The following is a 15,960-nucleotide window of genomic DNA, read 5'->3' on the forward strand; positions in this document are numbered from 1 at the left end:
TTTCCCGACCAAAAAGTTTGGTCGCCAATTATCACATTCAACGACCAAAAAGTTTGGTCGCCAATCGTGACATTCCGGGACCAAAAAATTTTGGTCGCCAACGTGACATTCCGCGACCAACAAAGGTTTTGGTCACCATTTGTTAATTTTCGCGACCAAAACTTTTGGTCAGCAAAAGTGAGTTTCCACGACCCAGAGCTGTTTTGGTCGGCAATAGATGTATTTTTTGCGACCAAAACTCTTGGTCGGCAATTGTTATTTTTTGCAAAAAAAAATAATTTATTTGTCACGACTACTAAATTGGTCGCCAAAGCAAGAAAACAATACACCTGTAATTCCTAATATTTCATTCAATCCATAATAAGCCTATAATTTTAAAGCATCATTCAAATTAACTGAATCATTAACATTCGACACAATACATAATTCATTAACATTCGACACAATACAACTATTCTAAGTTTTCATTCACAAGTCACATCCATCTAGCATAACAAATTGAAACAATACATAATTCAGATTTACAGCATCAGGAAAATTGCTTAATCCACTAAGTTGCCTTGATAGCCAATCAAAAAGATCCTTGCGCCCTTCCGTGCCAAGCTTCGCATCCATCAAAGCAGTAGTGATATAAGGCACCTAATAAAGAAACAGAATTGGAAAATTTATCAGAGAAGCATGATAGTGGTAGCAACACTGGATTGCAAACCCGTATCTTTGCAAAAATCAATTAAATCCTATAAACATGTACATCGAATTGAGACAACTAGCTAGGGGTGGGCGCGGATTGATTGCGGCCACGGAACCTCTAATCTGCCATCCATCCGCCAGATTGGCGGATTGGAGAAAATCAATCCGCATCCGTCCGCCAATCCGGCGGATGCAGATTGAGCGGATGAGCGGATTGGCGGATAGATACGAATTGGTTTGGCGGTTTAAAAGTTTACAGATTTTCAACATAATTTAATTGTGTGCGCACTATGTATTCCAGAGGTGTGCGCACTAAATAAGACCTAAGATTTCTAGTTTCGGAAAGTAGTTAACACATAGTAGGAATGCAACTATGTATTCCAGAGGTGGGAAGGGATTCGCATCCTTACATTGTGGAAATTATTCCCAGGTAAATTAGAAAACTCCAGACATAAATGGCTTCTTATAACCCAGTCAGGGACATGCATTTAAAATCTCGCAGTGGTGAATCGAGAAGACCATAGCTAGGACCCTTCAACTCATGTTTCAGCCTATATTCAAACCCAGTCCCTATTTGAGTAAGGCTTTCCTTTGATTGCTGAAAGACCTGGGGCTAAAAATAAAAGTAAAAATGTATATTTATTCAAACTTTGAATCTCAAATCTTGTGTCATTTGGAAACCAAGAGAAGATAACATCCAGCAGTGGAGTGCAGATCATTTTAATTTTCACTATAAGAAACAACATAAAACACAATTTTTTATTTCATTTTTGTTTCTTCTCCTTTATCAGCGATCAACCCCACAATAAATGAGGTGTTAGAAAGAAACCATAAACAGGACTAGCATAGACTTTGCGTTTTTGGAGGATGCATTAACTGATGAGCAGGGATGTATTCTTGATTGTATTAATCAAAGCAAGAAAGAACACATATTGGAGCCTCTCATATGCAGATATCATTCAACAATAATATAACTATTAACAATTTAGGCATAAGAATGGAACTTACAGTCATTATTCGTCTGCGCTGCTACAAGTAAAATTTGGACAGAAACAACCAGCAAACAGATCTGAATTCTTGAACCCATTATTCAAGAAAGAACCACAGAGATTCTTGAGCTCACTGAATTACAATGAAAACACTTCGCGACCACTCAATTCATTCCTTCAGTTCCTATTGTTCACTATAACTCTTCAATATAAGAAAGTTCTTCATGACTGTAATCAACATATGCATAGCTGCAATTAGAAACAATATGAAAGCACATGGATACACAAATTATTTGTTCAAGTAATTACAATACAACAATTGCAATCTAATTTTTCCTTCATAGAAAATAAATAAAACAGAATAAACAGCTGAAAGAGTTCTTATGCAAAGTATGCTGCCTCCAATTCAATAATGCAGATTCATATTAACCAGCCTTCAGTTTCTTTTCAATTGAATCAGAGGGAGAAAAGACCATAGATTTGAAAGGGTGGAGAAAAAAAAGAAAAGAAAAGAAAAAACTATTACCTCATCAACTCGATCAAGAGCCCCATTGCCCTACAACCAATGGCAAAGATAAATTTATAGTATCTAAAGAGTCTGTCAACAAAAAGAAAGGCATTGTAAGAAAAACATACAATAGAGTCCACTAATACCTCCTCAGCATCCTCATTATCATATATCGAGTATCTAAATGCTTGGCTAAGATTATTTGCTAAAGCTGCTACATCAAAATCTCTGTCATGAAGATCATCCTCATCACTATCCCTTGTCCTATCTTGCAATGCAGTTGGGCGCCTTTACATCAAAAAGAAAGAAAATAAATAATTATCAGGAAGTAAAACAGGCCAACAAATATTGGGAGCAGGCTACAAAAGGGAACAAACACAGAAAATACAACGATGGTGGGGATTTTTTTAGTTTAGTAATGTGGGATATCAAAATTTTACTACTGAATCTTGCCAATAGCCATGTCCCCTTCCCTCTTATGCTACTTTTATGATAAAGTGCAATGAACCTCAAATATTTTGGATGCAGAAAGTAGCAACCAGATGGGCTGAGTTTCATTAGAGCAACAAGCATCATCCTGTACTGTGCACTGACATCCTAATCACACTATGCATTAAAACACAATCATAAGCATACCCTCAAGCGCATCTGTAGACATTTTCCACAATATTACGCTCCTGTAAAACAGTAGTTTGCCAATCATTCCATTCGCTATTTTCCTGGAAAGCACAAGTGAGATTTTATCTCAGTCGAGAGATGTGTCCTCCATTCAACAGAACAAACAAAAGTATACTTGCTCAGTTTAGCCAACATAAGAAAATTCAATCTCTCTATCATACCAATGTTAGATTCAAGATACAGGAGAACCACTTCAAGCAGGCTTTTACAAGAACCAATTGTAATGAAAAGAAGGAAATTGAGACCTTATGAAGTGAGTCATACTTAATTGACAATCAACAATAATCATTTGGATATTAATATACCCCTGTTATAGTCGCATTAGGAGGGAGTAAAAAATCAAGATGATGAACATATGAATTTTGTGATCATGTAGCTTACAGAAAATTGATGTCTTCCAGGGTCGTCAGTATCATCTAGATATGAAGATGTATCACACAATATGATCCAGATCTATGTCATTTCAATATGTATCTTTCTCACATATTGTAGGTACAACTACATTGCTAATATGGTGATCATGATCCTGATATACACTCAAATCGTGCATACACAACAGAGTTAGGGTATTGTAGCAAACCATTTCTTTAACAATTGGCAATCCTATGTCCAAATCATCTCTTCCTCTTTATACTAGATCAACTCTCCACTACACAATCATGTTAAAAATATTTATTGTGTGGTACGATATAGAATTTGAGACAAGAGAATAGGACAAGATCGTGTAAAACTCTTCTGTTGGCAATAGTGTCATAAGTGTGGAGGATTTAAAGTTAGAGTGCTTGTATGGTACTAGCATATAAACTCGGATTAAAAATTCCACTATATTTTTTTAAAGTTAGAGTGCTTGTATGAATTTTTTCAAACCTTGGCAGTAGGACTATGAAAGCGCTTATAAAAATAAAAAATAACAAAGTGAAAAAAGGTAAGGAGCCTCATATTAATGATAGAAACTTCATCTGATGGACCTGAGATAAATAATATACCTCTGAAAATGCATTCGAGTAGCCACAGCAAGGTAACCAGACCAGCTTGCTGCATACACAGCTGTTCAATGTCTTTATGTAACTCATCACGCTCTACAAAATAGTATCAACACATCAAATTAGAATGCAGCAGCTGAGAGGGGCAAGTGAATTAACATTACAAATAGTAAGCAACTTATAAGATTCATGTGCATTGCATTAAGTTGGTAAACTATATAGTGCAATGCAGCACATCCTGCCAACGTCTCCATCCACTCAATTAAGCACAGGATGAAGAGACAAGTTTGGCTCAAAAGAAAACAAAATGATCAGGTTCCAAAATCAGTTATTGGAAAATATTTGGATTTTAGATATTTTGATTAAAATTATGAGAAGTAAAATGAATCAATAAATATTGAAATGAAAACCCTGGGAGGGCATCTAGTCTGGCTTTGGAGGCAGATTGAAGGTAGAGATTAACATAGTCAAGAAAAGACTTTATTGGAATACGTTGCCCATTAAGCTCAACCTTCACAGTCTTTCCAAGGCATCCCGCCAAGTCAATCACCCGCTTTTTCATCAGGGCAACAACATCATCTTCAAGATGAGTCATATTGAATTTTGCTAAGTCAGGCTTAAATGTAACTTTTGTCCAGTTTTCGCTCTCCTTGCATTTTGTTATGACGGGCTCAGATTTCTTTCCCATATTGTTGGAGAAAACCTTCGTGGGAGTGGAAGGAACTTGCCAGTTAGCAAAGCACATGAATCATAATAAGGCTTTGTAAGGAAAACTATATGTACAAACAACAGAATATGCTACCAACTTTTTTTATAAAAAAGATTCAAATTAGAATTTACATATTAGCAGGCAAGCGAAACATGCATGGTATGACTTAAATTTGGAAGAAACCCCAATTGTCTTAGAAGGCTTTTACAGCCTTTACAAAGTTGGAAACCAGATAGCAAGTAATAAGTTCAATATTTGATGATGTTCTGCCTTTGCTATGCTTTGTCACTGGACCAAACAAAGCAATTGACGCATCTCTCAAAGGAACCCAACAGAATTCAACACAAATGAAGGTTATGCAATTACTCCTACTATATGGTTATGATGTAAACAAAAAACCTCAGTTTCAGACACATTAGAACAACATACCAATAACAGAACCCTAACAGAAACCTAAATTCCACATGAAAAACTTCAAAATCAAAAATCCAAGTGCTCTGTAGTCAAAGCCCCTAGTTTATTTCTATTGAATTGGATTGGATAGGATAATTAATAACCAGAATTTTTAAAAAATAAAATAAAATAAAATAAAATTCAATATCTTCATTGACCCTAAAGTAAAGATATGCCTGCATTGTATAGATAAACATCCAAACATCAATAATTGCAAAGCAACCCTCAAAGTATCAGGAAAACCCCAAGATCCAACAAAGAAAAATCTGAAGTAACCCTAATCAATAATCATCAGTCGCAGACAAAGATTTAAGAATTATAATTCGAAAATAAAACCCTAAATCCTGAAGTTACCAAAACCCTAGATCTGTAAATAACCTTTCTCAAATTCAACAAGCAATCAAGGGCCACATTAAAAAATCTAAAACAGCATATATATCCATTACACAAAAACACTCAAAAGCCATTAAGAGATTATCATGGTAAGGAAATATAACATAAGGGATTGGGGAATGATGAGAATGTGTTTATAAGAAAGGGAATAGAGAGGAACTGCAGTGCAGAGACCAAAAAGTCATCCAGTACACGAGCATATTTTTGCAACAAATCCTATAAGTGAGGATGTCAACATCACAAGATGAGATGCTAAGGGTTGATAGGAATATGACTCATGTCCCAAGATCCACAACCTTAAAAGGGGAAGGGTGTTGAGGGACTGGTGGGGGAAAAAGTTGTTCAGAGCAACTGAAATGCAAAGAGTTTTATGTTCAATGGTCATCCCTAGCAAAAACAAGATCATCATACAACAAAAGGCTATGCCTGATGCATGCTCACATCAGATTAGATGATAGGAGGTGTGAAGAAAAGTAATTACCATTAATTCCTTGCATGGCACCATTGACAACCTGCTGAGCAGCAACATCATAAACATGACGAGTAGTTGTTGCTAGACCAAACACTCTATCTGCAGCCAAAGATATATGATATTGTTCATAGGAAATCAAGGAGAACACCAACACTAATTACTATCATGAAGAAAAAGTTAATAAATAAAATATACCCAAAGCATTCTAGACTTTAAAAACTTATTTCCACACAAGTACATCTTTTGAAAAGCAGAAGGTTTTCAATTCAGTGAGCAAATTGTTCTTCTCAACCCTACAAGGACATAAAATAGGAAAAATTATAGTAACAAAGGACTTGTAGCATGTGTGAGCCTCATTACCGAAGCTCGAAGAGCTTAATAGATAATGATGCATCGAGACAAACAAGCATTACATGAGTCAGGAAAATTTGAGGCATGGAATTGCAAGTTGGGTATACAAATGACAAAAGATGGTGACAATTACATAATTTTCTAGTTGAATAACGAAAAATAAAGATACTTCATTGCTGATATGGATTTACACAACAAACAACACCCAATAACTTATTCCTCAACCAACAGTTTGACACCATGCCAATGTCAAGAACTGCAGAAAACCATAGACTCTGCTTCCCTAAAGGCATGTAGAACATACATTACAAAAACTAAAACATGTATGGATCACTTGCAAATTAACTTCTTAATTTAGAGCCAATTCCCTTGCAAGCAGGTGTCTTTTAACATGTTACAGCCTATTTCCTTCAAGAACATACTTATTTTTCCAAACTATTATGCTTAGCAAATGTTCCACGTTATAGTTTATTATGAAGAGGACAGAACTCTAGCAACAATAGTATTTGATTGATATGGAAGTCTGGTTAAAGAGGAGAAAACATTACACCAAATGGATGTATAAAAGGGGCGAAATGGATATTCATGTCATGTCAAAGAAGTCACAATAGAATAATGTTTGCAGTAACAGAAAAGAGTTGCAGACATCTCCTCACTTGTTTCTCTCATTCAAAACCATGCATGAGACTTTCATCTCACACTGCTCCTAAGTGATAAAACAAAGAACTCATCTTCTTTCTTTTTTGATTACCTTCCTCACGAATGTATAATAAGACCAAAGTCATTCAATTTCTAAAAAAGATTACCAATCCTTAAATACTGGTGTGTAAATACTGGTGTGTGTGTCACATAAAAAAGAAACAAGCCTGGATAACACAGAGAATATCAGGGAGGTGATTTTTGGACTCATCAACAGGATCTGCATAGAGTTCAATAAATACATCAGGCATTAAGGGAGGGAGATAGACAAGTATTAATGGATAGCAAACATAACAAGTAATATACCAAGTAACACAAATAAGTGATGCGCTGGAGCATCCGCCATTAATTGTAGATCATTTGGAGAATTTTTGTAGTGCGAAGCAACATAGAGGGGGGAAATTTGTTATACTATGTTGCAAAACCTCGAAAAGATTTTCTTCCACCAAAAAAGAGACCTTTAAAAAAATTCAGCATACTGTGGGTACTATACTGTAGCTTCGCCAGGTATCAATGGCACCAAAAACTTGGCAGAGCTAATAAGCAGATATTGCAATAGTCATACAATGAGGCATGGGGTCCTGGGGACTCATTTGATAATGAGACAGATCAAACTAGATGTGTCACATGATAATCAAAGGGAGAAAATTAGAAGTAACTATATCACACAACCTAAATCAGTGACATTAATTGAAATTCTAAAAAAAGCAGTATGAGATCCCAAGTCCAAGGAAAGATAATGAGTTCCTTGACTAAGTCAAAATCCCAGGGGATATGTCATCACACAACTTTTCTGACAACAAATATATGTTTTTGAATTCAAATGCATAGAGAAGCATTACCTCAATTCCACCAACAAATATAAAGAAACATACACACATACACACATAAAGATGAGTAGATACACACATACACATATAAAGATGAAGAACTACCAGGTCTTTGTTGTTCGAGATGATTTTTTCTTTTCATTTTTGTTCATTCATTAATGAGTAGATATTGGTTTTTAAAAAGATTACCTTAGAACAACGAAGTCGCATCCTGATTTTCAGAAACTGATGCAGTACCCTGAAATTCAGATTGAATTAAAGAAAATGCAATGTAAACATTGAAATTATCACACAACCTAAATCAGTAAAATTAATTGAAATTCTAAAAAAAGCAGTATGAGATCCCAAGTCCATGGAAAGATAATGAGTTCCTTAACTAAGTGAAAATCCCAGAGGATATGTAATTACACAACTTTTCTGACAACAAATACATGTTTTTGAATTCAAATGCATAGAAAAGGATTACCTCAATTCCACTCTGTAATCGATTTGCTTGACTGATTATTGACAATAATCAGTCTTTACCATTACCTCAATTCCACCAACAAATATCGATTTACTTGAAGCATAGAGAAGCATAGAGAGAAAGAGAGAGAAAGGGAGAGAGGTACCGGAGAGCTCCCATAGGGGTTCGAAGCAGAGAGAGAAAGAGAAGACAGCGGCGTCAATGTAGAATTTGAGGAAGCTGATGATGACGATGGTGGTTGTGGTGGTGGAAACCCTAACCTTCGGTGACCCAATCGAAGCACAGTGTCGCGATTCACAATCGGAAACCCTACCTTGCGAGTGGGAGGATTGCGACTTGAAGACACTGAGAGAGAATGGGGGAGAGGCAGAAATCGAGGCCAGCGTCGAGAGCGAGCGCAAGAGGGAGGGTAGGAAAGAAGAACAGAGAGGGAGAGAGAGACAGAGAGGGAATGGGAGGAGACGAGTTAAACCAAATTACCCCCAATCTGGGTTCGATTGATGCATCAACAGTGTGTGAAGTAGAAAATTACCCCAATTTGGAATTTTTTTTCTGAAATTCAATTCCCGCCCCACGTTTCAAATTTCCCCCCAAACTTTTGGCGACCAAACTCTCAAATTAGTCGCAAAAATAGGTTCTTTTGCCGACAAATTTTTTTGGTCGCCAAATCTCAATCAACGGCGACTAAAATATTAGTCGCTAAAAGTACTAATTTGGCGACTAATTTTTTTTGGTTGCTGAAAATAAGTTTTTCGCGACCAAATTTTTGGTCGCCAAAAAATATGTGACCTTCTGCGACCAAATTTGTAGTTGGTCAGCAAAAGTATACCACTTTCTGCGACCAACATATTTTTTGGTCGCCAAAATATAACCTTCTGCGACCAATAAAATTTGGTCGCCAAAATTAATGATCATTCGTGACTAATTAATATTTGGTCGCCAAACATCATTTTTTTGCGACCAAAATTTTTTTAGTCGGTAAAAGTGGTCGCAAAATGTGTAAATTCTTGTAGTGTTTTGAGAAGTTAAGCCTTATGCCTCGTTTATGAGCCAATGCGTATGCATGTTTGTTTAGTCTTTTGAGTCTCCATTACAGCATGTTTTGCCACTGTCTTGGGCATGATGTAACTCTGTTTTAAGCTGGTTTGGATGTTTGAGCATTGTGATGCATGCTTATAGTGTTATCCTCATCACTAGCCTTGGTGTTCTTGGCCCCTTAACATGTTGTGCATGAATGCTTGCATGTTAGAGTGATGCATTTCATGAAAAGATTAGCATGTTATTTTCATGTCATGTTGTTTGCATGTTTTGCATTGTGTTCAATCGGATGTCGTATTGAACACGAGGAACATTGGTTCATTTCATACTTGAAGTGATGAAGTGAGCCAATCACTCTTAGTCTCCATTGCCTTTGATTTCTCATGATAAGGAGATGGTCTTGGTGTCTTGTTTGTCATGTATTTATTGAATTTGCACATGTTGGATCTTCAGCCATCATGCATCGAGATGCGTTATTGATAGTCTTGGATCCAATGATGCCCACTCCATTGATGTTTCGAAGTGGCATGGAGTGGCATTGTGCGTACACACCCTTGGGAGACGCTCATTTTTCTCTATTTTGTGCTCTGCTACAGCTTGGTGTCACAGCACACCAGTGGCCGGCACCCTGTTATTGTTGGTCGGCATCTCTTCATTTGTGGTCGGCAGTGTACACTCTTGGTCGGCAGGGGGGTCGGCAAAAGCTCCTCATGGCCGGCAAGCCACTGGTGCACTCCTCAGCACTATTTTTGTGAGATCCAGCCGCTAGTTCTCAAGGATACCCTGCAAACAGAGCCTCTAAAGAGCATTTGGAGAGCTTTTCGGGACAGGAATCGAGAGCATGCATCCTTCCTTGTTCAAGGCAAAGCTGAGGCAGCCTGATTTTGTGCTTTACTTGTTAATTAGCATTCGGTGTTGTAACTTAATTAATTTGTTTGATTAGTTAAAGTTTTGTAATAATTAGTTGTGCCTGGTTATTCAATTTGGTTGTGTAATAATTAGTCTAATTAGATTATTAGATTGGTTGATTAGCTTAGCATAGCTAGCTTAACGTATTCATTTGGACCCTCCGTCGAGAGGGCACAAATGTTGTAATAAGTGTGCGTGTGTGTGAATGTCTTCCAACCCCATGTCTTTCTCCTTTTTATTTACCAACTTTTGATGGTTAGTTTTAGGGCATGTTTCAATTAGCATACTTACGCTTGCATGCGTGCATCATTCATTTGTCTTGCTTGCCTGCATCATTCATTTGTCTTGCATGCACCGGGCTCGGCGCATCATTCAAACTGCATTGTATTTCAATACCTATTTGAATACATGTATCAAGTGTTGCATTCATATGCCATTCTAGATAGCTGAGCCTATGTAGTTGCATTTTTCATGTGTTGCATTAGGCATTGTTAACATAGCTAGGATCATGCATTGATTACTAACTAGCTTCTTTTTTGGCTCGGAGTACACTGTAAGTGTTTACGCTTTCGCATCCTTGCATGTGTGTAAGTGACTGCCATAATAGCGTGTTTGCCATGAGGCTATTTGCTTAAATGATTAACTGCATGAATGCCGGTCGATGAAGGCTTGATTGCCTGAATTGGAACAATTCATCGAAATGTGAGTTTTAATCCCACTTAAGAGTGGCAAAATCATGTTTTCTTAAGCCCACTTAAGGGTGGCAAATCCGCGCTTTAGCCTACTTGTGAGTAGCACTTTCAAACCCCTTTCAAAAACAAACATGAGTTGTTTTGTTCCAATTCGCGTGATTGAGGCTGTACTTGTATGTTGTGCGCATCACATAGTAAGCTAGCAAATAAACCGGAATAAGAACACATGTGTTTATAAAAACAACATATCATGTTAGTAGAGGTCGATCCTTTGATCGGGCGAGCGGGGGTGCTCATTTCAGGACCTTCCCCTCTCGTACCCAGGTTCCCGAGCCGAGGCAACTTTGGTGATGACGGATATGTGGCCTTAGGCACGAGTCAGGGTTTCCTAAATTTCCCAAAACAAAATATTTAGGTGGCGACTCTGAAATCTGGAAAAGCAGTCCATGTTTGGCGCTTATGATTAAAATTGATTTTCCAAAACGATTTGTCGGATTTGGACTCTTTGGTGATTTATCAATCTTGCATTGCACTTTGTGAGATTATATTCAGAACCATGACAGGAGTCTAAACTGTAGTAGCTATGAACTACGATTCGCGCCCTCGCGCACGGAGCAGATTTTCGGGCGGTCTACATACCTGCTATGTAGTGCTTCGCCAAGAGCTCTGAATTTGGAATGGACATTGTACATACCAAATCTCACACTAGATGAAAGTGAATCAAAGTTCTGTAGATAAAATGGACTATCCAAGAACTAGGGACCTGCAACACAGAGCACAATCAGAGCTCCCTAGCCGCAGTTGGCTGAAAAATCCCTTTGGCGTGGGAAAGAGTGATCGGAGAAGATGAAAGACTCTCTTTAGGTATAGAGAGAGAGGGAAAGAAAGATTATTTGAGTTAGAATGATGTGAGGAGGAGTAAGTTAAGTTACCTTCAATGTGAAGAGAGTGTGACTTATATAGAATACTTTACCCGATGCCCAAGATGGTTACATGGAGTTTTGGTGCCTCATGGTTTCCCTTAGCATTGCTCAAGGTGAAGGACCACAAGGTAATTGACCATGGATACATGTGCTTATTGTAACAATGCATATAGCATATCACATTCCCTTTGCTAACTATTTTCGTGATTCTAGGAGGGGAGGACCAGCTGAGGTGGCAGTTTGCACATATATGCAACCATAGCCTCCATGTTTCTCTAAAAGGTTCCCTCAACTCGGTATCGATATGCTTACCTAGGCCTTTCGTAAGATTGTTTGTTGAGATGGGCTTGCCCATTCGGATATCTTTGTGTGGGCTTAGCCCACTTTGGTTCTGATGATGCGTTCGACCCATTAGTTCGGTCTTGCGAACTAGGTCTAGTAGCTCGACCCAGCCCAACATCGCAGCTGGCCTGGACTTTCCACTGCGTGTTGGGCCCAAGTGCTCAAGGACTTGGGAAGATCATTCTTTATGGAGATGGGCTTAATAGATTAGCCTACACACTTATCTAGCTCATTTGGGTTTGGACTTAGTGGATTGGACCGGCCAAAGGTTTGGATCCAACCCATAAATATTTGCCTTAATGACAACTTTCTGTAAGTCGGTGGGAATTGGGAGTTCCTTACTAGGACAGAGATCCAGTCCGAACGAATGGCCTAGAAAAACGGCTATCTAGGTCTGAATCTTCTGTCTTTGTATTTGGTTATTTTGTTTTCAACTTATGTTTTGTTTGAATGCCATGCTAATGTAGTTCCCTGTTTTTGCAGAATCCTCTCGCTACCAGAGGAGAGCGAATCATGGAAATACTAAAGCAATTAGGGTTGCTTTGTAATACAAGAATAGATCTGTCCATGAACTGCTAGATTACCAAGCCATCTACTGAACCACCATTCACAACAAAGTGAAACTTGCTACATCTTTGCTCGACTATGATACTCAAATTGACACACCTCCTACCCTATTGATTACTAATCGCCACCATGCTCGTAGTGACTCTACTGAAAGGACCCCTTCTCCTGCCCCTAGTTTCATAGGAAACAAATCAATGTCGAAGAGAAAGGTACTTGCAGACTTGGAAGCATCGGCGTTTGGCTCCTCTTCGACTTTGGAGACTCCTGGAGTCAAGGCCAAGTCGAAGAGTCTGATGGAAGTTAAATTAGAGATGGCGGCTACTAGCCCTTCTACTGTTGTTTCTGAATCTGACGCCCTAGCTATTGAAAGGACTAGGAAAAGAAGAAGAGAAACCGGTATGGATAAAGTTGGTGAGGCTCCTAGAGAGCCTGTTGTTGATGAATCCTTTGAATAGTGGGCACTGCCTATATTGCATTAGGGCAGGCCCATTTTATCTTTTGATTTCGTTGTTGCATTTTGAGAACTTGCTATTGATTTGACCAATACTTTGTTGTTGCCAGTAGACATGCAGACCACAATGGACCCTATGACATTCCCATTTTGAAGAGAACCTTGCAAATTATGACTACTGTAACTGCCTTAGAGCATCTTCAATGGTATTTGCTATAATAGCATTGCCATTGCTATAATTTGGCAATGAATAGTAGTAAATTGCCAAATTATAACAATGGTACTCTAACGGTCAGATGCTATTTAGCAAATTTCACCCAACTTTCCCTCAAAGTTTGTAGGCGTTATTTGCATATAGTTTTTTTTTTTTTTTTGGTCTTTTGTGACCTTTTTTCAACTGTTTCTAAAAAAAAAAACAAAAAAATTATATATTTACATTATACTCGACTAGACAAATAAAAAAAAAAGTAAAAAAAAATTGAAAAATTGAAAAAAAAATATAATTCACCCCACCAAAAAATATACCACCATAATAATAATAATAATAATAATAATAATAATAATAATAATAATTTATTAGCTATATTAAAAAATAAACAATCACCAACTACCTACCAACCATCCATTATTCACCCAGCATTCATTCACCAACAAACATCTATCCAACAATCATCTATCATTCACCCAGCATTCGTTCACCAACAAACACCTATCCATCAACCATCCATTATTCATTGAAAAATTCACTTACCAACCACCCACCAGCAACCACCCGCCATTCACCCACCCACAATTTTCTCTATACACAAATTTTTCTACAATTTTCATATTCGTCTACACATAATTTTCATAACTTCTAAACTCTTTGTACCCACCCAGAAGGTTTTCTATAATTTTAATATTAACCTACCCACTCACCCACGCAGAATGAACAATTTCATCAAAGCCGTCCACAATGGAGATTTTGATGAATCTTCATCATCTGATGATGATGCAGCTATTAACGGCACGACAACAAAGAATACAAGCATCAACCCTAATCCAACCAACCAAACATGTTGGTTCCATAAGTAGTTGTCGATACATTAATTGTGACACCCTTATTTCTACTCTAAGGGTTATGGTAACGTCACTAGAGAGTCCTTTGGTCAATAGCCAAGTAAGATCCTAGGAAAGTCGGAGGAGTCAATATAGCCTCCTTTATAAGTTTAACCACCTTAGATAGCAAGCTATCCTTTTGAAAGATCTTAAGGGGTATTAACACAAGGTCACATAAGTAACGCAGAGATAGGCATAGGATTACAGAAGCAAATAATAATTACAGTGATTCAAATCTTAAATTAAAAAACGAGTTCCACTACTATTACAATCCAAAAATAAAAAGCACAAATAGACTCATAAGCAAAATGGCTTCTAACATTCTCTAAAACAGACACAAGTCTTCAAATGTCTCTGGCTCTTCGTCGGCCTCGTATGTTTCTTCGATACCTGGCACGAAACGCCATGAGCTTTAAATGCTCAGTAAACGCACACACACTTGTCCCTTTTTCCCAATCTAATATACAATAGCAATTACAACAATAAGGGAAAGAAACGTGATATTCAAGTAAATAACAAGGGTTACAAGGTTGTTAGTAGTCTAGAAATCCCCCAAAGAGATTTCATCCTCCCAACCCCAAGAATCGGACGTAGATTATTCTGTATGCCCCTACTTTTGCTGCTTTGTTACAAACCTTACACCGGATGCCTACCAACGGTTATACACCGTGTAGCACCAACTTCAGAGCCTTAAAAGAGATGGTAAAATAAGAGCCTTGCGCATTCCCACCTCACAACAAAACCACCTAGGGTTCAAATACAACCGCTCCGTTCAAGGGTTCTGAAACTACCACTTGCACAAGATTTTACTTCTAAATAGGGAACACATCCCGTCAACCAATCAATAACTCTGTAACTTGCCCAGAAGTTCGCAATCCCAATACCATCCATTCAGTTTCCCGTTAGATAATTTAAGTCAGAGTTAGAACATGCTCTTGAAACAACATCTACTGCATAAGTATGAACAACTTCATAGCACAAATGGAAGGAAATAAAGTTACAACACATGAGATTAACATAGAAAAATATGCACAAGTAGTTCTAGGCATATTCATGAAGTTAAGGGAATAATATCACACAAGAATGTAAATTTCCAGAATTGCATTGTCATAAAGATTGTAAACAAAAAGGCATTTTCAGATTTTTTCCCTCCTAAACTTGGCTTTCCTATGGTTTGTAGAGAAGTTTGTCTAGTTTTCTGTACATCTTTTAGAAGTTTCATAGCTTTCCTAGATTTTTAGTTATTCAAAAAACACTCTAGTGTTGTCCAGATTCGTCGATTGTTAAAAAATCAAATTTTCTTTCAAACCGCTCACTCTTTTTCAATGAAACCAATTTTAATTGAAAGATAACCCTTTAAGGAAGTTGTTGACATAAAAATGAGGTCAAGGAAATGTTTCTACATTTTTTTTATAATTTTCACAAGTTGGCTGAAAAACTGGCTCTTTGAGCACAAACTTGAAATAAGGGAGAAGGTAAGAAATGAGGTTAACCAAGGATAATTTTTCACTTGTGTTATAATAAAAACATGCTAGATAGTATATATTAAACTCAAAAATTTAGATTGAAGGTGTTCCTCTAGAACTCATGAGAGATATGTGTAGAAAAATATAGTTTTGCATCGATTTAGAGAAAACACAAGTAAGGTTGGAATAAGGCTCAATTCTTTTCAATTTAATACATGAACACCATTACAACACATCTGAAAATATTATTTTA

The 15,960-nt window shown here is 37.4% G+C and overlaps 1 protein-coding gene and 1 long non-coding RNA gene across 5 annotated transcripts; both read right to left on the reverse strand.

Annotated features, from left to right (window-relative positions):
* Nucleotides 1-385: 385 nt before the first annotated feature.
* On the reverse strand, nucleotides 386-2,665 carry LOC145803176 (uncharacterized). 2 transcript variants are annotated; one of them, XR_014345296.1, is made up of 4 exons: nucleotides 2,334-2,663; nucleotides 2,206-2,235; nucleotides 1,699-1,907; nucleotides 386-639 (listed from the first exon to the last, which is right to left on the reverse strand). It is a non-coding gene; the product is annotated as an uncharacterized LOC145803176 (long non-coding RNA). The 2 variants fall into 2 exon arrangements; XR_014345297.1 differs by lacking the exon at nucleotides 386-639 and adding an exon at nucleotides 1,171-1,303 and having other exon boundaries at nucleotides 2,334-2,665.
* Nucleotides 2,666-2,776: 111 nt separating this feature from the next.
* Nucleotides 2,777-8,122, reverse strand: LOC114271780 (DNA topoisomerase 2-like). Of its 3 annotated transcripts, none has more exons than XM_082894312.1 (6): nucleotides 7,945-8,118; nucleotides 6,071-6,168; nucleotides 5,885-5,974; nucleotides 4,360-4,551; nucleotides 3,852-3,944; nucleotides 2,777-2,906 (listed from the first exon to the last, which is right to left on the reverse strand). In XM_082894312.1, exons 3-6 carry the CDS (start codon nucleotides 5,939-5,941, stop codon nucleotides 2,826-2,828), a joined length of 423 nt encoding a protein of 140 aa, XP_082750438.1. In that variant the 5' UTR covers nucleotides 5,942-5,974; nucleotides 6,071-6,168; nucleotides 7,945-8,118; the 3' UTR covers nucleotides 2,777-2,825. The 3 variants fall into 3 exon arrangements, with proteins under 3 accessions (XP_082750438.1, XP_082750437.1, XP_082750439.1); XM_082894311.1 differs by having other exon boundaries at nucleotides 6,071-7,145; XM_082894313.1 differs by lacking the exon at nucleotides 6,071-6,168 and having other exon boundaries at nucleotides 7,945-8,122.
* Nucleotides 8,123-15,960: the final 7,838 nt, after the last annotated feature.

This window comes from Camellia sinensis, chromosome 11, assembly GCF_055761805.1.
Source record: "Camellia sinensis isolate YWXY chromosome 11, ASM5576180v1, whole genome shotgun sequence".
Lineage (NCBI taxonomy): Eukaryota > Viridiplantae > Streptophyta > Magnoliopsida > Ericales > Theaceae > Camellia > Camellia sinensis.

Excerpts from the sequence above, each read along its gene's own strand:
- LOC114271780 (XM_082894313.1), bottom strand. The coding sequence starts at position 5,941 with ATGTTTATGATGTTGCTGCTCAGCAGGTTGTCAATGGTGCCATGCAAG. Across the intron at positions 4,552-5,884 it reads TGCCATGCAAGGAATTAATG|GTTTTCTCCAACAATATGGG; the intron begins GTAATTACTTTT and ends ACTCCCACGAAG. Across the intron at positions 3,945-4,359 it reads GCCTTGGAAAGACTGTGAAG|AGCGTGATGAGTTACATAAA; the intron begins GTTGAGCTTAAT and ends ACTATTTTGTAG.